This window comes from Triplophysa dalaica, chromosome 2, assembly GCF_015846415.1.
Source record: "Triplophysa dalaica isolate WHDGS20190420 chromosome 2, ASM1584641v1, whole genome shotgun sequence".
NCBI lineage: Eukaryota > Metazoa > Chordata > Actinopteri > Cypriniformes > Nemacheilidae > Triplophysa > Triplophysa dalaica.
The window spans coordinates 19,611,629-19,636,678 of record NC_079543.1 but is presented as its reverse complement, the minus strand read 5'-3'; the positions used below and the strand labels follow the sequence as shown (position 1 = coordinate 19,636,678).

Sequence of the window (25,050 nt, the reverse complement as noted above, 5' to 3'; positions counted from 1 at the left end):
GTGTAAAGAGACTTTTACTTTAACCGGAAACCGGAAGTCAGACGTAGCAACTGGGAAATTCAAATTTCAAAACATGTTTGAATGGAGGTTGTGTCTACAGCTTTAATTTAATGCGGTTTCACACACATAGAAACAGAAAACTTGAACAAATTCATTTTTATTTTAGTACATCCATTATTTTTATCAGGTTTGAATTTAGTTTCTTCCCATTGTTTTAAAGCTAATAAACGCCGGAGAACTGCTGGTGAGTAACGTTATCGTTATGTTATTTATTTAACGTTACCATCTTAGTTACAACATGTCTTTTCACCAATGGCTTTCAATGTCTACGACTATATTTAAAAGCTTTAAGTTAAGGAATATTATAAAGGGTCCAGCAGTCCATGAATATTCGAGTAGCGATTTGAAAGATAATCCGAGCTGTGGTGAAAAGTCACCATACCATGTTTAAATAATACGTGACGTTATAATGATATCCTGAATAAACATACAACATACCAACTATATTTGGCAATTTACTCTTAAACTCTACACTCTGTTTTTGATGATTTCTTCAAGGATGCAAACATGTGACACAAGCTTCATTATCATTAGTCTTAAACAAATAATAAATATATCTGATATATTATGCTGTTTCGGAGACAGGCGCAAGTGGCCATCGGTATGCCTACAGATAATACCTCTGAACTTCTCAAGCACTATGAGGTTTACGAAACCATTGGTTCAGGTAATGTCTCTTGCTTTTGTTTTGTGATTGATTGCTCCCTATATTGTGTGTATAAGATACATTTGGAACATATCTTCATATATTCCTATACTTAAAGTTAATTCTGTTAATGTGGAGCTTTTTCTCACCCACAGGTGGGTTTGCCAAGGTCAAACTTGGCAGACACTTAATCACAGGAGAGAAAGTGGCCATCAAAATAATGGAAAAGAAAGATCTAGGGGTAAGACATTAGCTTTATCGTAATGAAAGCTACTTTGCATGCATATATAGACTGATGTTTGATTTGTAAGTGTGTGATCTATATCTAGGATGACCTGCCACGAGTTAAAATAGAAATTGAAGCAATGAAGAACCTTAGTCATCAACAAGTGTGTCGTCTCTATCATATCATTGAGACTTCAACCAAGATCTATATGGTGCTTGAGGTATGTTTTACCCTGCCCTTTACTCTAGAGTTTAAAGTGAATTGCTCTTTAGATGTATTTTGCTTTCTTTACTCTCTTAGTACTGTCCTGGTGGAGAACTGTTTGATTACATCATTGCCAAAGATCGATTATCAGAGGAGGAGACCCGGGTCTTTTTCCGTCAGATCATCTCTGCGTTGGCCTACGTTCATAGCCAAGGCTATGCTCACAGGGACCTCAAGCCAGTTAGTCAAACAACACATTTGATTATGACTAGCTTATGTATGCTGAGTTCTCACATTTAGTTGGGTTTGGTGTTATAAAAAAAGTTTTGATCTGATCTTAGGAAAACCTACTGATTGATGAAGATCATAACCTCAAACTCATAGACTTCGGGCTCTGTGCCAAACCCAAGGTGTGTATCTGTCTGCTTTGACTACCTGTACTACCTGCATTTACAGTAAATATACGTGTTCATAATAAATCATCAATTCATTATATTGGCATTGCTATTACCATGCTTTATTACATTTTGTTACCTAAAAGTAATATAGAAGTCATGGAAAATGTATCCCTAAGTACTAACATTTTAAAGAAATCTGTGGTATGTGTGGCATTGTTAATGTTGCTTCGGTTTTAGGGTGGCTTGGGATATGAACTGATGACCTGCTGTGGCAGTCCAGCATACGCAGCACCAGAGCTCATTCAGGGCAAGGCGTACATTGGCTCTGAGGTCAGTGTGCACCGCGTGTTCATTACGGTTTCAGAAGCTTATTTTAACGGAATTACACATTAAGCCCTGTATTTCTTGTTTGTTTGTGCTTTAGGCTGATGTGTGGAGTATGGGTGTGTTGCTCTACGCTCTGCTGTGTGGTTATCTGCCATTTGATGATGACAATTGTATGGTTCTCTACAGAAAAATCACCGTAAGTTGCATCATATGACGACTCACCGTTTTGTGTTGAAGGCGTTTTGCTGTTGGTTGTGCATTGGCCATTTATGACATATTTGTAATGTTTTGTTGATGTTTATTGACCAACTTCGCATGTTCCAAAATGTATTTTTTCTATCATTTACAAGATTAGGTATAAATGCAGTTTAATCTAAATCGGCATTCATATTTGTCATCCTTTTTTATGAGCCTGTTTGTCCAATAGGTATTGAATTTGGTGCCCATTTGTCTGGAAACGGATAATAACGTTTTGTTTTGTGTGAGATCAACATTATATGCTTGTATGTTGACAGAGAGGAAAATACACTCACCCGAACTGGCTTTCACCTGGAAGCATTCTACTTCTGAACCAGATGATGCAGGTACGTACATGATCTGTGTGGTGTTCCAATGTGTTTTTAAAGACAATGCAATTTCATCTCTGTTTATTTTCTTCACCTGCAGGTGGACCCAAAGAGGCGTTTGACAGTGAAACAATTGCTTGATCACCCCTGGGTTATGATGGGCTACAGCACACCAGTGGAGTGGCACAGTAAACATCCAGTAAGATAAGCTCTGATATTATCTTTGTAACATTTTTACACCTTCTGAGTTAGGTGTGCCTGATGAATGAAGTAGATACTGCTTGTTTATTGATAGTTCTTGTTGATTACCTGATATTAGCCCTTTAACTTTCTAAACGCCTGTATTATCTCCTTGTTTTGTTGTTTATAGTTAGGTCACATTGATGATGACTGCATCACTGAAATGGCAGTGGCTTTCAAACAGTCCAGACAACGCACAATCCAAATCGTTTCAGAGGTAGAGAAACCAGATTTATTTTCATTATGTAAAACAATCATGAAAAAAATATACAGTATAACCTGGGTTATTATGTTTTTTGATTGTTTATCAGTTGCTTCCATTGTTATGCCTAATACGAAAGTAACTTACATTTACATTAAGTCATTTAGCAGCAGTGTTGGGCAAGTTGCTCTAAAAAAGTTATTAATTTATAATAATAGTTACTTATTACATATTCAATAGTGTAATAAGATTCTTGTAAAAATGTTTCTCTCCAAAAAGTATTTAACAACTTATTACTTTCTATATCATACATCAACCTTGATTAGTTAAGGGATTCAAGGCTTGACATGAAACAGCTCTTTTAATTCATTCAAATAAATAATATAAAACTACATCAAGTAGTATTACTAACTGAACAAAGCATTATAAATGAGAAGCACGGATTACAAAGTTAGACTTAATGTCAATTCTACTATTGCACACACATATATTACACACAGTATTTAGTTTATTACACCAAAAGTAACTGTTATTAAAATACAGAAAAAAAATTAGTAATCCCTTACTTCACTTTTTTAAGGGAAGAGTAATTAAATTACAGTAACTAAGTAACTAGTTACACACAACACTGTTGAGCAGATTCTTTTATCCATAGCAACTTACAAATGATTTAAACAATAGAAGCAATTGGAACAACATAAGACGGACAAAAAAAAAGCATCAGTGCAGTAAAAACTGATCTCATATAGCCCACCACACAGTATAGAAAGCTACTTTTTTAAGGATAGAAAGAAAAGAAAAAGTCAGTACTATTCGGTCAGGTGTTGATGGAAGACTTGTGTTTTCAAATGATTCTTAAAGATGGCTATAGAATCTGCTGATCTCGTAACAGCAGGCAGATCACTTTACAAATGTGGAACAGATCCAGAGAAAGTACGGGGGTGGGACCACAATATACTGTTTGTTTGCAGAGCGCATGGATCAAGCTTTGAATTTGATGCGAACGACTATAGGGAGCCAATGCAACCTAATGAAGAGAGGAGCAGCCAGTAGCGCAGTTGCAATAGTCCAGTCTGGACAGGACAAGAGCTAGAACTAGGACTTGAGTAGCAAGGTCGGACAGTAAAGATCTAATTTTTCTAATGTTGTAGAGGATGAATCTACAGGACCGGGTGAAATGTCACTCAGGCATGCGGAAAAAGTGTCTGCTAAATGTCAATGTTAATAATTTAAATGTTTTTATTAATTACATGGAATGGTAATAATTGGGTAAATAACAGCATTAAATAGCTGTTTTGAAATCAATTAATAGTTATGACCACTAGATGTCAGTAGGTGCCAGTCTATCGGCCTTAGCCACTTACCTTATACACAGAGATGTTACTTAGTACTATTCTCTATTATAAGACTTTATTTTAAATATAATAAGATAAATGTTTATTTTGTGTGTTTCTTCAGTGGAAGTACGACCACATGACAGCAACCTATCTTTTACTGCTGACTAAAAAGCGTCAAGGTCGTCCTGTGCGTCTGAGAGCAGAGTGCCCTGTTCTTGACCCCACCTATTCACCTTTACAGGACATACAAGTGAGTCTATTTGTGTTTTACACAAATTTTCCTAGTTTGTTTTTTGTTAGAAAAAACAATGTTCTTTGACGTAATGCTAAATATTTTTTCAAACATTTGCAGTAAACCGTGGGAATCTGCCGTGTTCAAAAAAGTGAAAAATCAAATATTGACTGTTATTGTGAGAATATTGATATGTGCTATGAAATATTTCCAAAATGTCTTTATGTATTGTTGGTCCCTCACACATACTCATGCTTTTTTTATTAATATCACTGTTGTCACCTTCTGGTTGTGATGTATCAATGGAGTGTTGTGCAGTTTACAGGAGAATCATTATGTGTGTTTGTGTGTCTCAGCTGAAGATGTGTCTACGCTTCAATGAGGATGATGATGGCGTTCACCCAATGGTGCGGGGCTCTATGGTCTTCCCCCCTGATTGCTACGCTGACGAGAACTCCTGGACCCCTCTCACACCCAGGAACACACACACCACAAACACTCCACGCATGGTTAGCCACCCTGTTCTCTTTATTTGTCTGCTTTTTCTATCTGTCCAGTGCTGCTTTTATGCTCGAAATCGCTTTCTTTTTAAATCCAAAGTGACATACACGGCACCAATTGAAGAAATAGTCACCCTAGGGTTGAAGTAATAGTTCACCCAAAAATAAGAATTCTGTCCTCGTTTACTCACCCTCTTGTCATTTCAAACCTTCATGACTTTCTTTCTTCTGCAGAACACAAAAGAAGATTTTTGGAAAAATGTGGTTTGTTGGCCCTCATTTACTTTCATTGGTTTTGTGTCCATACAATAGAAGTGAATGGTGGCCAGCGCTGTTAACTTTCTTCAAAATATCTACATTTGTGTTCCACAGAAACTTTTGAGTAAACTATCACTTTAATTATCAGAAAATGGTTAAATGAATATTCCAAGATTAATGAATGGTTCTAAAGGAAAGGTAATCTGTATAAAGTTTTATCCAGTGATAATTAAAGACTTAAAGGTACAATTCTGTTAACATTTATTCACAGTTATGCTATTCCAAACCTGTATGTGCATTTTCAGTTTAGTGTCGTCTGTTTAGCATTAGTTTTATACTAAATTATATAAAACTCTTATTTAGATTCTCACCTCTGTCACATCTGAGAAAAGGCGGAATGAAATTGGCCACTCCCCCTACATGGATCAAGGAAGGCACCGCCCACCGAAGCCCGAGAAAAATGAGAGGACCAAAGAAAATAAAGAAAATCTCGCTGTCACTAGCGCAGACGGAGATGTTTTTGCTCTGCCTGCTCCTCGAACTCCAGTGTGTGGTAGAAAGGCCGGCCGAGCCAACAGAACCTTAGCAACAACACCCAATAACAACATTACAAACTATGACACAAACAGAGGTGAGCTGAATCAATTAAACACAGAGGACCATTTGTGCAACTTTATTTGGTGTGCCATAGAGTATCTATTCAGTAGTTTGATTCACTTTGTGCAAAATGAGTGTTTGTGTGTCTTGGGAAAAGTACTCATGTCCCAACATACACTGCGGTCATCTCGTTACTGTCACACAGCACCTCCTGCACTGGAACGGACAGCAGCACACAAGGGACAGAACGTGTTTGCGTATGTGTGTGTGTTTAAGACAAGTCCCGAAGCGCGTACTGACAGGTGTACGTGTCACTGTTCCCTGTGCTGCCGGCAGCGTGTACCATGTAGTGACATGTGTTTGTGTCCTGTGTGTGTGCAGGAGCGGCCAGCGCCTCTAAAGAAGCATCCCGCAGGAGAGAGATGGACCAACAGCTAAGCAGCCATCAGGGAGAGCTGGGGATCCTGGCCTTTAGCCCTGAGAGGAGGTAGAGACAGTTTAAGTGTGTGTTGAATATGAATTATGGAATTTTTAAAACGGAGTGTATCAGTTCAAACAAATGTTATTGTTTTAGTCTACCTTCCCTGGCTTACGTTTATTTTACATTGGAAAAATACACATTTCAGCTTCAAATCCTTTTTATTTCATAGCCCCAGTGTTCCCTTAAAGGGACGGTTTATCCAAAAATGTACAGTTTATCCATTTATTCACCCTCAAGTTATTCCAAATCAGAATACATTTCTGTTCTGATAAACACAGAGATAAATATTTGAAAGAATGCTTATAACCAAACAGTTCTTGGACCCCATTGACTAAAATAGTAGGGAAAATGACAATGTTAGACAAATGTGTCCCAGAACTGTTTGCTTTCCTATATTCTTCAAAATATCTTCTTTTGTGTTCAACAGAACAAAGAAATGTATAAAGCAATTTTTCATACTATTGTAGTCAATGGTGGCCGAAACTGTTTCCAAGCACTCTTCCAAATATCTTTCTCTGTGTTTATCAGAAATGTATACAGATTTGGAACAATTTGAGGGTGAGTAAATGATGACAGAATATTCATTTTTGGATGAAATGTTCCTTTGATTCTATAATCAGAAATAAAACGTCATTTTTAAAGATATAAAAGCACATCAGTACTCCAACAAAAATAAGTTATTCAGGGATGCTATTGATGCCATTGATTCATATGTGACGTTCTGAACTGTACTTCATGTTTCCAGGTCTCGATCACTGGACCTGGCAGGCTGTCAGATGGATAGTGGACAGAAGCGGAAGGGTGGGAAAGTGTTTGGCAGTCTGGAAAGAGGCTTAGATAAAGTCATCACAATGCTCACCCCCAGCAAGAAGAGAGGACCACGAGATGGGCCGCGCAGAATTAAGGTTTCAGCCGTGATACTTTCACATCTGCATTTTGAATCTAGTCTTTGTCCTTTTTGCTCTGCAGGAAGTGTCTTGATGATACGCCTTTATATGGCTGTCGTTGGTACTTGAAGATTCTTCCTATGTGGATCTCATTTTATGTTCCGTTGTTAAAATCATGTTTTTCAGGCTCAATACAACGTGACACTCACTAGTCACACCGATGCCGATCAAGTGCTCAATCAGATTCTCAGCATTTTACCAGAGAAAAACGTAGACTTCATTCAGAAAGGGTAAGTTCAGTTATATATACACATGTGGCAACCCCTATACATATTATCCAGAACAGAAAGTTATTTCTGAGGTACTGCAATGTCTGATTTTTTTGGTAGCTATACTCTGAAGTGCCACACACAGTCGGACTTTGGGAAGATGACCATGCAGTTTGAGTTGGAGGTGTGTATGCTGCAGAAGCCAGAGGTGGTTGGTATCCGTAGGCAACGGCTCAAAGGCGACGCCTGGGTGTACAAACACCTTGTTGAGCACATCCTGTCCACCTCCAGCATCTGATGTTAAATTGACCGGCGAAGTCTGTCCAGCTGACCTTCATTTCACCACTTATGATCATGTTCATCATTTTTACCACTTCTCACCCAGTATTATTTGTCTTGCAAAAATGTTTTGGTCCGTTGAAACTAAACTCAGATAATGGATAAGATAGAAGTGTGCCTTTTTAGAATAGCATTAATTAATACCCGTTACCTCTGTTTTTTTTAAATGTCTGTCATGTTTTATTTGTTTTAGCTTGTAAAAAGATCTTAATCTGTTACTATGTTCGAGGTGTCTGTCACTTTTGTTTATGTTTACTTCTGTAATATTGATGCCTATTTGAATTTTAGAAAAATAAATCTTTTTAATAGCTTTTGTGATTGTCAGTTACAGATGTCATGTTTGATAAACATCAATAATACATTAAATGAAACAAAACTTTCCATTATTTAGCTTTACTTACGGATCTTATTATCTAATTTAACTGCTCAAATTAAGATGATCACAGTTTTTTGGGATTTAAGAAAATATATAGTTTATGTCCTCAAATAGGACCCAACATGTTGACTTCATGCTAATGAACACTTAAGCAAAAGATATTTAGGAGAGAAAACAATTAATATTTTGAGCTCATTTAGCTACATTTGAACCAAACGAGCACATTTAGCAAAATCAAGTATGACTGCACATCATTTTTTATTGGTTTTTGTATGCTCGGTTTTGATAAAACACATTGATGGCTAATTGTGGAAATTTGTTTTATAGAGCTTAAACGTATGTAAATAAACCTGTGTGTAGATAACATGTTTATTAAATTTATGTATAAAAGTGTCAGATATTTTTATTTAAAAATGTTTGCATTCAGCTGTGAAAAATAAGTCATACATATGGAATGGAATGAGGATGAGTAAATAATGGGAGAATTTTTAATTTTGGGTGAACTAGTCCTTTAATTGGTTAGAAATCCAAATTCCATAATATGAACCAGCAGAACCTACAATATTCACTTTTACATTTATGTATATACTAACCTTAACGTTGACAATCAACTATGCAATTATTATGAAAAACTAAAATTATTATTTTGTTTAACTTGAAAGTAAAATGGTTGAAATTCCTATATTGTAAATCCCTCCCATCATTGTATGGTATGTGTAGGTCTGTGAAATCAATATGTCACATGCTGGTAAGATCATGTATTATCTTGGTTTAACTGTTCTATTATGATTGAAGTCGGATCAACCTGTGTGTCAGTCCTACTGTGCCTATCAGCATAACAATAGCTATTAGTGTGACAGATATGAGTGCTTACATAGTTAACATCAGGTGAAGTGTGTGTGTGCCGGTTGGATGTTAATGGGAAGGTAATATGGGTGTGAACTCACCCCCCACCACTGATAATGACTCCTGCTGTGTGTTTTAGAGAGGGGGGGCAAGGGCCAGCTGCAGGAACAGACGCTAGCTGTCATCCCTCTCACATCTCCTTAAACCGTCTCTTCTACTCTGTGTTTTTCCACATGCCCTTTATGTCTGTCTTTATTTTTGTTTTATTAACTTCTGCTCCCTTCCATCACTATAAACGTTCACATGAGCAACAAAATAAATAAACGTTATGTGGCCAATAATATACTTCGGGTTGACCTTCCGCAAAGAATCAATAACTGTTAATTATTGTAAATTTAATACAATAAATATACAATGAAATATGAATATAAGTTAACAATAATATAAAGTAAACATCAAATAAATTGTAAACTTTGAGCCAGGGGTGTGCGTCTGATGAAACCGCATATGTAATTTTAATGGTTCTCCATCAATTTCATATTAAAGGCGTAATCTGTTACTTTAGCCTCTGTCCTCATCTCTGTTTGAAACATAAAACTGCCTGTTACTTTACATATTTTTCAATTTTTTTCAACTGTAAAAATTTACTGACGTGACTACAGCTTACATACTTGTTCATGTACTTGCTGATTTTTGTTTATTTTTACCCCCCAAAAGTTATTGATTGCAGCTTTGAGCATCTCTATCTATTTTCACAATGCAAATGTTGGATTATTTGTTGGTCAGTTGACTTAAAGTCCCCATGAAATCAAAATGGCACCTGTTTAATTATAAGTAAACATTACTAGATTTGTGATAAACCATTAATCTACTATCTTCAATTTTGGTCTAAAAATGTACTTCCGCTTTGGAATTGTGATTTTTCTCTAATGGCATTATTTCAATTTTCCGTTTCACTATATTATATAATATGCTATGATACTGAAGTCGATAACAACTTTTGGTTCACTCCGACATTAATGCTAGCTCTACCGTAAAAGACTAGCTTAAGGTGGTTTGCTATTCTTAGCTTCGCAAAAAAATTAGCTTTAGCCAATTCGCATGAATTCTTAAAATGATAATCATACAAACGTTTAGTAGAAAAGCTATACAGAAGCCTTTTCCCTTGAATTTAAAGGGATACTCCACCCAAAAAGAAAATTCGGTCATGCATTGATCCACTCACAAGTTGTTGAAAACCTGTTTAAATTTCCTTGTTCGGTTCAACACAAAGAAAGATATTTGGAAAATGTTAGCAACTGACATTTCTGGAAAGTAGGAAAAATTAAAACGGTAGAATTTTTTATATCATCAAATTCCAATTTTAAAATGGTATAGAATTGTAGGCCTATACAAATATTTGGGACGCACATCTAAAGATATTGGTAGTCAGTCAAGACCATGAAAACCTGTGGTAGCCCACTGTTTATTTCTACCAATTATTTTTTCAAAATATTTCTACACGGTTCTTTTTGAATTTGACACTATAGTGTCTCATAGTTTAAATTGAACAGAAAGAATTCCTTACACTCTTAAATAATATCAGAGCTTGTCTCACATCACCCCAAGTTTTTTGCAGCATTGAACTCCGTTAAACGGTCACAAAGAGCTAAACGTAATGAGCTGCACATGTGTTTACTCTCTGACATTTGTGTGTCTTCTTGGGTCAAAGGCAATGTTTCTCTTCATTACGAAACCCACAGATAAAGAGGCTGCCTGGGCTTTGATGGCTCACTTTCCAATTACACCCTCCAGCTTTAACAATTTTTCAGCTTTCTGTTGATGCATCTTGAAGTCAGAGAGCCTGTTCATTAGGGGACTTCATAATCCAGATATGTGGGCTTCCATCACATACACAGACCCAGAGCTCTAATAGGCATGTATAGTAGATGGCAGAATGTGATGTCTCCAATGGGAAAAAATTATGCGCTGTGTTGTTTTGTTAACGGACGAACGGTTCCAGTGGTTGAGGAACAAATGAAGAGTTTGATTCTCGTGCCGAAATGTCTTTTCAGCCTGAGAGAACTATCGGCAAATATGCCAGCAGTGGAGAACAATGACATGTAAATCTAAAGACATCTGTTAGGCCAGGGTTTAAGATAAAAGGCTCAGAGACAGGTTGTCAGACATCTTTATTTCCATGCTCGTCCAAGGGAAATCAAACCTTACTGGGACAACACAACACAATTAGGCACAATAGAAATGCACCTGACCACAAGAATGCATTGATTATACAGTAACAGGTGTCTACAAGTTCATGTGTTTAACAGCATTAAATGGACAAGTAACAGGACACTTCTGTTGTGAATCTCCTAGCCAATGTAAACTGAATAGAGGCAAACAGGTTTAGAAAACACCTAATTGTACTAAATTTAAAGGTACTTTTCTTAATCTTTTGAGATTAAAAACACTGACCGTAAAACGTTCTTCACAGGCCAAAACTTAATCTGGAAACCAGTTTAGAAGAGTCAACACTGGTCCAGACACACTTCCTGTTTCAGTTTTTTAATTTGTATAATTAAAGGAACATTGTGGAGATTTTCTAGTGGTGACTAAGCGAATTGCAACCAACAGCTCATTCCACGCAAACTAAATTATACTGAACTCAGCAGACGTGCTGCTAATTTTTCTACTCAAAAAGTTTGAATAGTTCTACTCTTACAAAAATTGGTCCAGTTTTATTTTGTGAATCCTTGACGAACATTATAAGTGTATTATCAGAAATATAAAATGTGTGTAATCCTAAAGTTTGATGCCCACTTGAAAGAGCTCTAAGTAATTATTTTTCATATAAGGACAGAATCATTGTGAAGTTTTGAACAAATATGCGGAAGGTGCCATTAAGAGTGTATGTGTGTGTGTCAGTGTATCATAAAGATTTATTACATTGAAACTGCTCATTATCATGTAGACTGGACTTACTCAGTCAAGCAGAGAATTAAAATCCCTAATTGTGCTGTCATCCCTTCTTCAGTCTTCTTCTCTCTCTCTCTCTTTCTCCTTGTGTCTGCCCCCTCCAAATCTCTTTCTTACCCTCTCTTCTCTGTTCATTTCTTCTGTCTTCTGTCTCTGATCACTTTTTCTCTCGTAAAACACCAGCACTGTCTTTCCGGGCGTCATGGTGCCCTATGCAAGGTGGAAGGCATGAGGCATGGGCAAAAGATGAATATGAAAACATTGAACTTCTTAGTAGTTCTTCAAATAAGTTAAAGATGGAATTTGTGTATTTTGAAAAGATCACAGCAAGGTTTAGCTACCAGTTTTGTTTAAAAGTGTATAAAAGCGAAATATACTTTTGTATGCAAACATTCAGAGCAACTGTGGATATATGGATGTTGACAGAATTTTCTGTTTTATTCATCAGCGCAACATTGTGGAATGAACGTTTGAATGCATTAGAATCTACAATTTTTGATGTATCTTTTTCATCTAAAATCACCTTTCTAAAGATGGGTTTTTTTTTCATTTAACAATTATCCATTGACATGCATTGGTTTTTCAGCCCATTTAATAGAAGTGAATGGATTTTGATGTTGTTCGGTCACCACCATTCCTCAAAATATCTACTTATGTGTCCTGCAGAAGAAGAAAATTATACTGGTTTGTAATGCAAAAGGGTAAATTATGACAGAATTTTTATTTTTGGGTGAACTATCCCTTTAACATTTCCACATTTGTCTCATCTATTTCTCTTTGGTTTTTTGGTCCTCCCATGTTTCTTTATCACTCTTCACTCTCTCTATACAGTATCTGTTTCTCTATGTTGAATGAATGTCGGTTCAACTTTTCCATCTTTCATTATCTGTCTGGCCTGATCCCTAATCTTCACTTTCTCCATCTGTGGTTCCTGTATAGTATACAAGTCTTGATCTCCCTCTGACTTGGTGTATTTCTTTGGTGTTTGCTTGGTTCAGAAAGGCTCTCCCAGTATTCATCTCTGCTTCCCGGTATCTCTCTCTCTCTTTCTCACACACACTTCTCTCCTTGTCAGTAATATTACAGCTTAAACCGACAAGGTTAAAGTCCAAAGACCTCTTTCAGGTCTCTGTAAACGTGTGTGTGTGAGCGTGTCGGTGTGTATTTGTGTGTGTGCCTTTGAGCTACAGAACACTAATACTCACACACTCACACAGAATTCACTTGTAAGGAGGAAACAAACACACCAAAACAACAAAAGCCCAGAGGAAATTGAGAAGCATCAAGAAAAAATCTTCTATTCACTGTTGTACAAAATGCTCCCGCTGGCTATTTCGGGGGGTGTCAGGTCTTTGTGTGAGCGGGTTTATTTAGCTGTACTTTAAGGACAATTGTTTGTGGAAGTAAGCTAAATCTGACAAAACCACCTTTTGGGGATGTCTGACATCCTTAAATGATTCATAAATAATGTTTTTTATTATAATGCTGCAAAAACAGTTGCTTTTAGGAGTTGTGGTTAATCCATAGGCCCACATAGAATCTACAAAGAACTCCACAAGACCCGACATTCAACCCTCAGTTTTCCAGAGAACCCTCACCCTCCACATTGCTTGCATGTTTGTTTATAAAATATGTTCGCTGATTGGTTATGCTTACAGATAGATACCAATAAGTGCCAGCACTTATTTTAAATATACAGTAAATTATACAGAAAAGACAGAAATATAGATGGATGAGCCTAATCTGTAATAATTGGAATAGTTTTATATATAAACAACATGTTACATCTTTAAAAAGTAATTCAATTAAATTTTGTTGTTTTTATGTAGTGAATTATGTCCCCATAATGGAAATAGTCAGCACGGTTAATATTATTATTATTGATGCTAGGCTATTTACAAAATAATATGATATTTAAAGTATTAATACTATAATTACTAAAATGCAATTATTGTCATTACTGGAAGCTTAAATTAGAATAAACTTTGCTTAAATACCAACATGCAAATATAATTAAAGTTAAAGGAGCAATGTTTAGATGTTACCGAATTGCCACCAATTGCCCACTACACCCCTAGAAGCACTACCGGGCTCATATAGGACAAAGATGTTATGCCTTTTTGCTTCTTTCACGAAGTAGATAGCATATTTACGAAACGCGCTCTTTAGAGCAGTTTGTCCATTCTGGGCTGCTGTACAAACATGGTGAATTCCCTGTAAGGGGACCCACGATGTACAGTATGTAGATAGAAATAGCTCATTCTAAGGTAATAAAAACATAACGCTTCATTATATAAGGTCTTTCTACATCTCTGAAGACAGAGTTATGCATATTATATTGCATTTCTGTCAATAGATCCTCACACATTTTATATCACATTTAAAATGTTACACTTATATTAAGTCCAATAAATAGAGACATTTACTTAAGACATTTAATATGATTACCATTTGAAACCACAGTTACCACAATCAAAAACATTATCACAAAACTATAACTGCAGTTTGCAATGAAATTTAAAAATGAATCCAGACCATCATATAGAGAAAACTTGCCATATAAATTAAGTAAAGAAAAAAACTTATGCAGTTCTTTCCGGTGTTTTGGATTCTTCGGCTCTCTCTCCCTGTCACTCTCTCTTACTCTCGCCCATTCTCCCCCGACCCTCTCTATTTCTCTCTGTGTCTCTAATTGGATGAGTTTCTTTCGACAGGTCCATTCATCATGGACGAGACCAGAAGGACAAACCCTCTGGGAGAGATGCAGAGAGAGAGCAAGGAGGGGGGTCAGACAGCTGGATGAGAGGGTCTTTTGCCTGTCAGCTCACTTCTGTACTCTTTTTTCCCCGGTCTTTTTTTCTGTCTCGTCACGAGTGTCAGCCGGTACAGGGAGAGGAAAAGACGAGGAAATTGTACAACTCGCTGGAGCATTAGTTACACGATTAGATCAACATTTGTTTTAACCCTTACAAGCACACAAAAACGTGCACATACTTTTACAAAACTTCACACCGATATTCATTTCACTCAAGATTATGATGCTGTTTGTGAGTGTGTATACAGGTTTGAGTACACTTGTTGTCACAAATATAGTGTACATAAAAATCAACTAACAACAAACTCTGAAATACATTTATAATTATAATGGTCATGTTTTTCTTTCAATCTGATAATATCAACAGGTTTGTGTGATATAAAATGAAATAAAATACAAAATAATATACGTTGTGTGGATGTGAAGTAACACATTATAAAACTAAAACTAAATATTTATTTTACTTATGAATAATATCTAAAATTGCATGAAGATTTTTATAAGAGTTAAGTTAGGAAATAGGGTGATCTGATAGTAAATATCATTAACTCACTATAAAAACTACAGGTACATGATTACCTGTAATAGAAAGTCTCTACCAATAAAAAAACGAATGTGTGTGTGTGAAGTGCATACTCAACGGCCACTCAAGTGAGTAATGTATTAAACCGCAGTACAGAGGGAATGGCAAGACAATTCATGTCCACTGATAATTTATCAGCAAATGAGGCATTACAGAGTCAGCAAAGGTTTGACTGTTTCTGATTATTTAAGGAATTGTAAATGTAGGTTCAATAGCGTCATTCAGTTCTGTCAATATTTATCTAATTTAAGGAAAAAAGCACACATTTCCTTTACAATGATTTCTTTGGCTTTTCTTCTTCACCCTGATTCATCCCATGATCAAATTTACTCAATTTATTCTATTGCATAGTCCGCTGGATTAGCTCAGAGCTCAGGCCTGAGGGCTGAGCTCCTCCTCCTAAGACTTCTATAGACAACCATAATCTGAGTTATGATATAAAATAATATGCTGGCCCTGTAAAAAAACTGACATGTTATGGAATTTTACTGTTTCATTTAAGAGAATTTTCACATATTTTTGAAAATGTAAGGTAAAAAAATGAAATAGACTGCAGATGTAAAAGTTTGGTGTAAAATAACATGAAAAACATGTGATTTGACTTTATACAAAAATATAAATTCTTTCTTAAATATTAGCATTTTTATAGGTATTTGCAACAGTGTAGCTTTATAATGACACTGAATAGGATCGAAGGAATTGTGAAGCTCCAGATGTGCATCCATTCATCATAAACAATGAACAGTGACTTTTAAATCATACAATATTTGAAATAACATGAGGGCAGCCCAATTTGTGAACTGTCCCTGTAAAGGGGTAGTTCACACCAAAACAAAAATGATTTTAATCCATTCTGTTGACATTTAAACCTGTTTCACTTTCTTTCTTCTGCAAAACAAAAAAAGAAGATATTTTGAAAAATGTCCGTGACCAAAAACCGTTGGTCCCCATTGAATTCTATTGCACGGACACAAAAACGAAGTCAATTGGGACCAACAGTTTTCTTCAAAACATCTTCTTTAGTGTTCTGCAGAAGAAAGAAAGTCATACAGATTTGAAATGACAATGAGGCAAGTAAATCATGACAGATTTTCTTATTTTTCCCATATTTGTAGTAATTTGTAAATTGCATTCTTGAATTTATCCTGCAATTCATGACATACAAACTTTTAATATAGCTGCGCCAGTCAAACTCTGTAAAAAACTTTTAAAACAAAGTACTTATCTAAACTAATTACTGTAAAGAGTTGTCTCTCCTCAAAAACACAGTTCACCTTTAATCCTCCCACCCACAGGTACATATCAGAGCTGCGTAGGAATAGGAACCAAAAACGACACTGCAACTCTTAATCAAGAGCCACCATTTCTCCAAGCATGCATGCGTGTGTATGTGCATGAGTGGAAAAGAACAAACATATCTTGTAAAAGTGTGCGTGTGCGCCAGCGAGTGTCTCCGACTACACATGAGCTTTATTCACTTCTGTCTTAATAAGACTCCTGCAATTACCTCAGCACTTCCACCGAGGACCCTCGATTTCCACTCGCACACACACACAAGTAGCTGCTCGGTGAGTGACGTTAATTTGCATGGCTTCTTGGCCCTTTAATGGGTCTCTCGCCCACTCTCTCTCTCCTCTCACAAAGTAAGAGCAAATAAAATAGACAGGAAAAATAAAAATGTCATGATTATTTATTTAATCAGGCTTGAAGAAGCCGGTCTAATAAAGGGAGTGAAAATTTGTCCAACATAGATGATATAGCGTGCAGACTGAAGTTCGGTTCTGAATTAGATTGGTGTGCAGTCGCAATTATTACTTCATGTGTTGTATTGTTTTATTGTATTGATTGTTTTCTGTGCATGTTAAACTCTAAACAAACCAAACTCTATACCAAACACTTTAAATGCACCTGTCATTTGAGTTACTATGATTTCAGTATTACTTTCTTGAAAAATCGCTTTATTGACTTTGAACACGTTTATTTGACTTCTGAGAGGACTTTTTTACACTGTAAAAAATGATCTGAAATGTTCTGGCAGATGGGGCGCCAGAAATAAACAGTAAAATATTTCCCACTGTATTTCGTGTAAATAACGTTTTCCCTGTTTTTCTTGTAAATGTGCGGTCTTCTACTGTACCTTCACTTATTTGAACGTACTTTCAAAAATACCTCTGTAAAAAATGATGTTCTTTTTTACAGTGTATATCAGCATGAAGTATAGGACGGGAAAATTACTAGGCATAAAAATAAACAGAGAGTGAATGAAGTCTTTTGCTTACAGTGAATATTCCAATATAAAAGTTCTGTCATCATTTACTCACCCAATGTCATTTTAAACCTGTATGACTTTCTTTTTTCTGCAGAAAACTAAAGAAGATGTTTTGAAGAATGTTGGTATCCAAACAACACTGCCCCATAGACTTCCATTGTATGGACACAAAACTGCTTTTTCCTCTTTTGTGTTACACAGATTAAATATTCATATGCAGCTTTTGAAAGACACAAGTGTAAATAAATGATGACAGAACTTTAATTTTGACTATGTAGTTTGTTTTTTAAAAAAAAGCCCCAAAATGTACAAAACACACACAAAAAACACATATTGTAAATAAGCTGTCACAGAACAAGAATATTTGAATAACTTAATTTTGACAAAAAATGAATATAGAACCTATTGAATTCCCACGCAACAATATGCATGTGATCAAATCATGTATTTTTCACCAAATGTGGTGATGCATACCTTTGGTATTTATCTCTATTACATTTCAAGAATTCCCTGAGTGAATATCTGTAAGAAAGTCAGAAAGGTTTGTTGGGTGTATTGTCACAAACAGTTGTTGGGCAGTTATACAACGGGGAGTTGTGCTTTTTTGGGACATGTGTGCACATTTAGATAACTAATACCTGAATGGTATGTCTTTGACGGCTTTAGAAAAACGAGAGTGATACAATGTGTCCAGAGTGTGAAGGAACAAATGCAAACACCTTAGGAACTCTCTTCACTTTGAAGTGCTCATTCATCATGTTATCTGGCCGAGGCCAAAGGTCTGGGGCAATCACAGTTTGCCACAGTGCTTCTTGTCTGGGCATGTGCCCAAACGCTGCAATATCACACGTGCCAACCTGGCCAACTAGGTATTTGGGCAGTGACCCAAAACTGTGTTACAGAACGTGTCTGCGTGACGTGGTAAAATGGCATGCAACCAAATCCCAGCTGGTGCAGAGCGCGCATCCAGCTGGACCGAAGCTGTTTTTAGTGTATTGTCGGTGTATTGCTGCTTGTGGTCCATTATCACCCCCTGTTAAGACCTCCTGTGGACTAGGCCAACAGCCAAAAGGGCAGCAAGGGTATGCGCCATTCTCACAGTGTGGGGAGATTGTGGAGGATAACACAGCTATGAAGCGCAAATTAGATAAATACTATCCATTGTTGAAGTGAAATGTTGCATTTTTATTCTTTTTCTAAACTTGTGTATAAACATAGAACATGCAAATAGAACCTCCCCATGTAGAAGTCAGTCCTCTTTAAACAAGACCAACACAACCTGTGAACTTAAAAAATTACTTTTATTCTCATGAACCAATAAAATTATGGCCAATATTTACAAATAATTACTTCTTAGTTTCACATTACAACATACGTAAATTCATAATTCACAAACAACATTCACTCATATGCACATACACAGAGTAATTTATCACCCTGTATCAGGGTTCGATGGACGAATGCCAGACAATAGAACATTTCACTTATAATAACCCTGAACAACAGTAAAACAAACAAATAAACAAAAATAGGAGTAACTATGATAATATTAACAATATAATTCCATTAGAAAATCAATATCAAATCACATATATTTCCAGCTTGTGAACAGATTTTAATAAAATGAAGAACCCAAAAAGATTTAAATCAAGTGGGATGACATCTTTGGCAAATTTTGTTCCGCAGTAAATACATTCAAATATTAAGACAACACACGACACGCAGAGAAAAACACCAAGATATTTTTACTACTAGAAAATTCAATAAAAAACATATACAGTTCTTAAAGAAGCAGTTCATTCATTTACTCCTCGCAAATAATTTTACTACAGCTTTCTGTTGTGTTGACGATGTTGGTTATTTCATAATTTGAATGTTTTTGCACAGCAGAGGGGCATCTCTAACTTTGGTGGATGCTCCAGTTTTGATATTGGTCAAAATATTTGTGTTTCTTTTCTTTTTGAATCGAACTGATTGCCGTGTTATCAAATTCATCAAAACCTTCTCAAAATCTTTAAAAACGTAGTAAAAAATACTTATGAACCCCTTGGGAAGGAAACGATTACAGAAGGAGCTTCCGATTGTACACAGAAGGCCACAATAAGGTGATAACCAAGTCCTCTGTCATTTAAAGTCTGCTTTTTTAAACTCAGGGAAATGTTTTGTGTTGATGTGGTTGTAAAATCCCGATTTAAGAACGAAAGAGTGAATTCTAGATTAAGATTATGAACAATGTTTTGCTTTCGAATTTGGAAAAGTTCATCACTTTTCATTAAATATTTTAACAAATTTAATTCTATCTGATCATAACTGATATTTTTACCATTCAGAGAGTAAACTATGTCAATGGGTTTAATTAAATTTTGAGTATTTCACTTTTGTAAACAAGAGTTTGAATGAGTATACCAAAGATCAAAAACTGGCATTTAGATTCAGATTTTCCAAGTTAAAATGCATATAATGCAAATAAAACGCACAAAACAGAAACATGTATATGCAATAGATGACTCAATTAATCGATTTAAATAATCGCTCAATGTGGTGACATGGGTGCTTTAAACAGACATTTATCAAATTCCTTTCAAGAAATCTCCATTCCACTATAAGGAATTATTTTTAATTACAAAACTACAATCTTCCTTGAAATTGGAAAACGAAGGTGATCAACAGCCAACTTGTAGAGTTCCTAATCCTGATGGCATTGGGAAGGAGGTTGGGCAGATCTGATGAGATTAAAGGTGCACCAGCGAGACAAAGAGAGTAAAATGGAGTGGGGGCTGGAAATCAGAAATTGAAATAAGAGGAGATGAGGAAAGAGAAAGGGCCGTTCGATTCTGATGGCACAGCATGTTTTGATCATGCCGATGGGGAGGAGTGGCATATTCCCGACCTGACAAAGGACAAAAGGGGACTGAGCATGTGTGTTTTAAGCCGACAGGTATTCTGTATTTGAGCAAACATGGTCGGATTCACATGTAGACTAATGCTGCATTTATGGAAGTATTAAACTAAAAAAATTACATAAATGACGACTTTATTGTACTGTTTCATTTCATTATAAAATTACAGTGTAGAAAAAAGCACAGAATATATTTTTCTGCAAATCAAGGTTTATATGGGGTATGGGGAATACAATATAATACTGTATTTCACGGAACATCATTTTTTATCTTATGATATTAAAAAATTTCTGATCATCTGTATCATATCATATCATCGTCACCTTCTCTAGGGTGTTCAGACAGCTTCAAGAAACCAGTTACAAGGGTTTAACGCATATATAAACAACATTGTAAAAAAGTTGTGATCACTGTTTTCTGATTGGTTGGTCAAGTTCGGATCTCATCACATCACGCAGACAGTTTCGTAATTTAGAGACGCGGTGGTCATTCTGAATGACTTGGTAGAAAAATAAAGGCACTGTCCTTGACTTCAGCTGGTGTACTTCAGGTTCATAATGCCTCTGACTAAAAGTTTAAAAGGTCAAAGTTCACCAGTAGTCATTAGTGGTGAACGGCATCACGGGTTTCTTTAGAGTTGCATAACGTGCAACTTAAGATCTACAAAACATACATAATCCTATTACTACATTACAGTCCAGAACAACATAAAACCATAAAAACTATCGACGTCTCTCTATATATGTATATATATATTCATATGTTTGTCATTTTTTTCTTATTCACATCAAGTTTTGGTGCTTGTGACTACTGAAACTACATTGTTTTCCTTTTCAGAAAGCTACTTAGCAATGCACAGTGTATTGAAAACAAAAACGAAACTCAAGAACTGGGAACACTCGTCACAACAGACAATAGCTAAATAAAGAACACTTTTTGTCTTTTCTCGTCCACTAGAATCTAGATATCAATATAGCAGTCAATGGTGATATCAAAAAGCTCTTCTCGTTGTAAGTTATATACGGACGGGCTATTTCAGACAGACATACAGGAAGGCTGTACAGCACGATGTTGCTACATACAGAGTTTGGTAAGGCCTCCACCACGGTCTCATAAATTGTCTTGGCGCAGTATGGATGAAGGGAACGCTTAAAAAGAAATGAACTGCACTCGTAGAGAGATATCGCGAAGGGAAATCTTTGTGCTTTTAAGAGCGTCTGCTTGCACTAGTGAAAAACATCTTTGGGGAGGCTAGGCTAGGGTGACAGTTAGCGACAGAAAGTATGACATCATGTCTTTCTACGCACAATGAAACAACTTTACAAAAGTTCGTCTGTGACGCTTCCAAGTGAGATTTGCGAACTTGAATATCCAAGAGGACTGTTTAAAAATATAACCGGCTACGTCTTTCACAGGAACAACTTTCACTAGCATCGTAGCATTTGTTGGCAGTAAACTTTGACACACATTTATATATATATTACTCTCCATCATAAATAGCTATAAATTTTACTAATGTACAGTTGAATATTCTGTACATACGTAAATAGTATTTATCTACACAGAGCGAGGAGAGGAATCTTTAAAATGCTGATGCTCTCATTCGTAACAGTGCTACAACTTTAAAATCATGCTGCTGTTTTCCGACATAATCACTCGGAATGAGTGAAACACAAAACTTTACATTTGAGTCTCCCATTTTTTAGCCAAAGCTGAATGATAAATTACCGTCACATTGCAGCTAATGATAAACTTTCTCATATTCTGTCATATAAGATACAGAAAACCAAAACAAAGCAAAACTCCATTATGAATTAGGTTATATAAACTTGTGCTTCAGCGCCTTTCTGTAACATCTTTCCTTCCCAAAACTACATTAGAATTTCAAGTCCCATGATCAATGGTGAACAAACTCTGTCTTTTAATGTAAATACGCTATTAGTCCTACCTGAGTTATCTGTCCAAATCGTTTGAATCTCTGTTGATTTTCTGTTTGAGGGATAAAATGTTTCTCTCCAAAAGACAATTCCTTGATGGCGGTCTAACCAGTAAAACAGAAAATGTTGTGGATTGTAATGCCACATTTATACATCATAACCCAACTCATTCCACTTAAATCGCGCAGGTCATCTCAAGCTGCCACAAGTAGATTGTCTGGTACCAACTCCCAACACCTGATCATCTCTATATGAACAGAATGCATAGAGATGCAAGGACGAGGAAGGCTATAATGACAGTAGATAAATCAAACCAACAGATTTAGGGCGAGCTGAGACCACCGGGTGAACTGAAATCAGGGCGTTTGGGTGTAACTTTGCATTTATGTACAGAAATTCGACACACGTAAGCTGAAGCTATTGATTTGAACATTGATTGTAATTGGCAGGAAAACATTGTCACCTCTTCATTTCATTTTCCCTTCCTGCTTGGTCTTTAGGCAGTCTTTTGTGGGTAAATCCATTCACATTGCTCACTTTGCATTTCTCCCACTCGTTCATTGTTTTCTTGATTTCTTGCCTGGCTGGTCAGTGGCGATCGTAGGCAGTGGCAGTTGCTGCGCCAGTCGTTCCCGTCCCTCGTGTTGCTGCACTATAGTAGTACGGAGACCCTAAAGGGTATGACAGGACAAATTTTAAAAAGTCATCAAATGCAAAACATTTAAAGGTAAACTGTGTAATTTCAGAATTCATGCACAAATGATGTCTGCTGTCAAAGAAGTTTCCAAAAACTTCAGATAACAAGTATATTTTCAGTTTATTACTCCAAAATATAATTAAGATTATACTGTAAGTGTATAAGAGTACTCGACTTATACAGAAAAGTCAAAATATATTTGGTTTGTACTTGTACTAAGTCTTGTATTTAAAAGTATAATGACGTTTCTAAGTATACTTGTAGTTGTGTTTCTATTTTTGATTAAAACATAATATAAAAACGTATGTTTAATTTTACATAGTAACAAAACATTATATACAGTACATATGAATACATAAACTGTAAACTATTAAGTATAGTGTTCACTTTAAAACATTCACGTAAACTTGCAGTATTAAAAACTACAAACTAGTAGCTTACTAAAATACTTCAAATTGTACTTTTGTCAACTATTAGTTTACCTATACATTCACTTGTAATATAGTATACTAGTGGTGCACTCTTTTTTTAAAGTCTTTTTAAAGATTTATTTTTTGTCATTTTTGCCTTTTATTTTACATTTCCATGAGAGAGAGGACAGGAAACTAAGTGGGAGAGAGAAGGGTGGGATCGGGAAAGGACCGAACCCAGGTCACCTAATGCGCAACCGCACTATGTGTTGGAGCACTGCCCATAAGGCATGTGTACAACCTACACTCTAAAAATAAATGGTGCTATATAGCACTCCAAGTGGTTCTTTGTTCATAATCATAGGGGAACCATTTCTTTAATCATAGGGGAACAAGTGCTATAAAGCACCATGTCAAGGTGCTCCGGTAGTTCTTCGGAGGTTCTTCGGATGTTCTTTGGGGTGACCGAGGTGCTGTACAGCACCGTTTCGTATAGGGAACCTGCTCTTCAGTGGTTCTATATAGCACCCGAGTCATACCAAAGAACCGCTGCACCACAGTGTAGTAGTACAAGTAGCAGGCCTACTGAAATACAGTAGTACAGGTACAAGTATACTAAAACATTGATTTACTCAAATCAAGCATAGTATAACATTGAATACTTTAACACAGTACACTTAAAATATACCTAAACGTTACTAAAGTATACTTAATAAGAATAAGCATTTTTAGTTCCCCAGAGAACAATTTACTGAAAGGTTAATTCTTCGGACGTTAAAGGTACTTTATGGAACCATACAGCTAAAAATAGTTCTCCCGTGGCATTGTGAAGCACCTTTAACATTGTGCACCTTTAAATAGCTTCAAGTCAATTTAAAAAGTATAAATAAGTAATGCACTCAATAAACACAGAGGAGGATAAATGAATCGACCAGTTCACTTCAGATTGATCAGTCTGCCACAATCATGTTACCCTTCCTCTTATTTGAAATGACACCATCATGATCAGTTCAGTTTCTGGTTGGAAAAGACAATTTCTGGTCTATAAGACAGATCTATCTTGATCAGTCTGTGTTAAGTGCTGATGGACCCTTCAAAGGGGGGTTTTGGCAAGAATGATTGGTCTTCATTACACACAGACAGGAGGCATGAGTGGGGGAAACAGAAGGGTATGACGGAGTGAGGGATAAAAATTAAAGGTACAGCGGTGCTTAGTCTTAGTTGTCGTCAGAAAATAGCTAGAAATTATGAGGAACGAAGTGGATGGGTGTGTTTGTTTTCTCTAGACAGGAAGATTATGTGAGGTATAATATTGTAGACACTAATCGGTGTCTTTAGTCTTAAAGGTTACTTAATGGGTCTTTGGGAAACCAGAATTGGTTCTAACATGGCATAGTAGCCAAAACTCCATTTTGGCACTTTCCAATTCTTGATGTTCTTCACGAAACACACACTCGCACATCTGTCAAATCACAGGCTCTTTTCTGACACAC

The 25,050-nt window shown here is 36.2% G+C and overlaps 2 protein-coding genes across 6 annotated transcripts in view; one reads left to right on the top strand and one right to left on the bottom strand.

Annotated features, from left to right (window-relative positions):
• Positions 1–59: 59 nt before the first annotated feature.
• melk (maternal embryonic leucine zipper kinase) lies at positions 60–8,526 on the top strand. Of its 2 annotated transcripts, none has more exons than XM_056731535.1 (18): positions 60–244; positions 646–727; positions 862–947; positions 1,036–1,152; positions 1,233–1,376; positions 1,478–1,546; positions 1,772–1,864; positions 1,959–2,057; positions 2,377–2,445; positions 2,528–2,626; positions 2,798–2,884; positions 4,328–4,456; positions 4,795–4,947; positions 5,560–5,827; positions 6,175–6,280; positions 7,020–7,179; positions 7,348–7,451; positions 7,551–8,526. In XM_056731535.1, the coding sequence occupies exons 2-18, from the start codon at positions 664–666 to the stop codon at positions 7,726–7,728; spliced, it is 2,025 nt and encodes a 674-aa protein (XP_056587513.1). In that variant the 5' UTR covers positions 60–244; positions 646–663; the 3' UTR covers positions 7,729–8,526. The 2 variants fall into 2 exon arrangements, with proteins under 2 accessions (XP_056587513.1, XP_056587523.1); XM_056731545.1 differs by having other exon boundaries at positions 642–727.
• A 10,369-nt stretch (positions 8,527–18,895) lies between these two features.
• The window catches only part of pax5 (paired box 5), a 45,784-nt gene continuing 39,629 nt past the window's right edge, over positions 18,896–25,050 (bottom strand). For 3 of the 4 annotated variants that reach the window (XM_056767078.1, XM_056767056.1, XM_056767069.1), the window contains exon 11: positions 18,896–23,121. In XM_056767078.1, coding sequence (XP_056623056.1) covers positions 23,039–23,121 — 83 coding nt within the window. In that variant the 3' untranslated portion in view covers positions 18,896–23,038. The remainder of the gene's footprint in view (positions 23,122–25,050) is intronic. The other variant, XR_008909078.1, reaches the window with a different exon arrangement.

Excerpts from the sequence above, each read along its gene's own strand:
- melk (XM_056731535.1), top strand. The coding sequence starts at position 664 with ATGCCTACAGATAATACCTCTGAACTTCTCAAGCACTATGAGGTTTAC. Across the intron at positions 1,153-1,232 it reads AGATCTATATGGTGCTTGAG|TACTGTCCTGGTGGAGAACT; the intron begins GTATGTTTTACC and ends TTACTCTCTTAG. Across the intron at positions 1,865-1,958 it reads AGGCGTACATTGGCTCTGAG|GCTGATGTGTGGAGTATGGG; the intron begins GTCAGTGTGCAC and ends TTTGTGCTTTAG.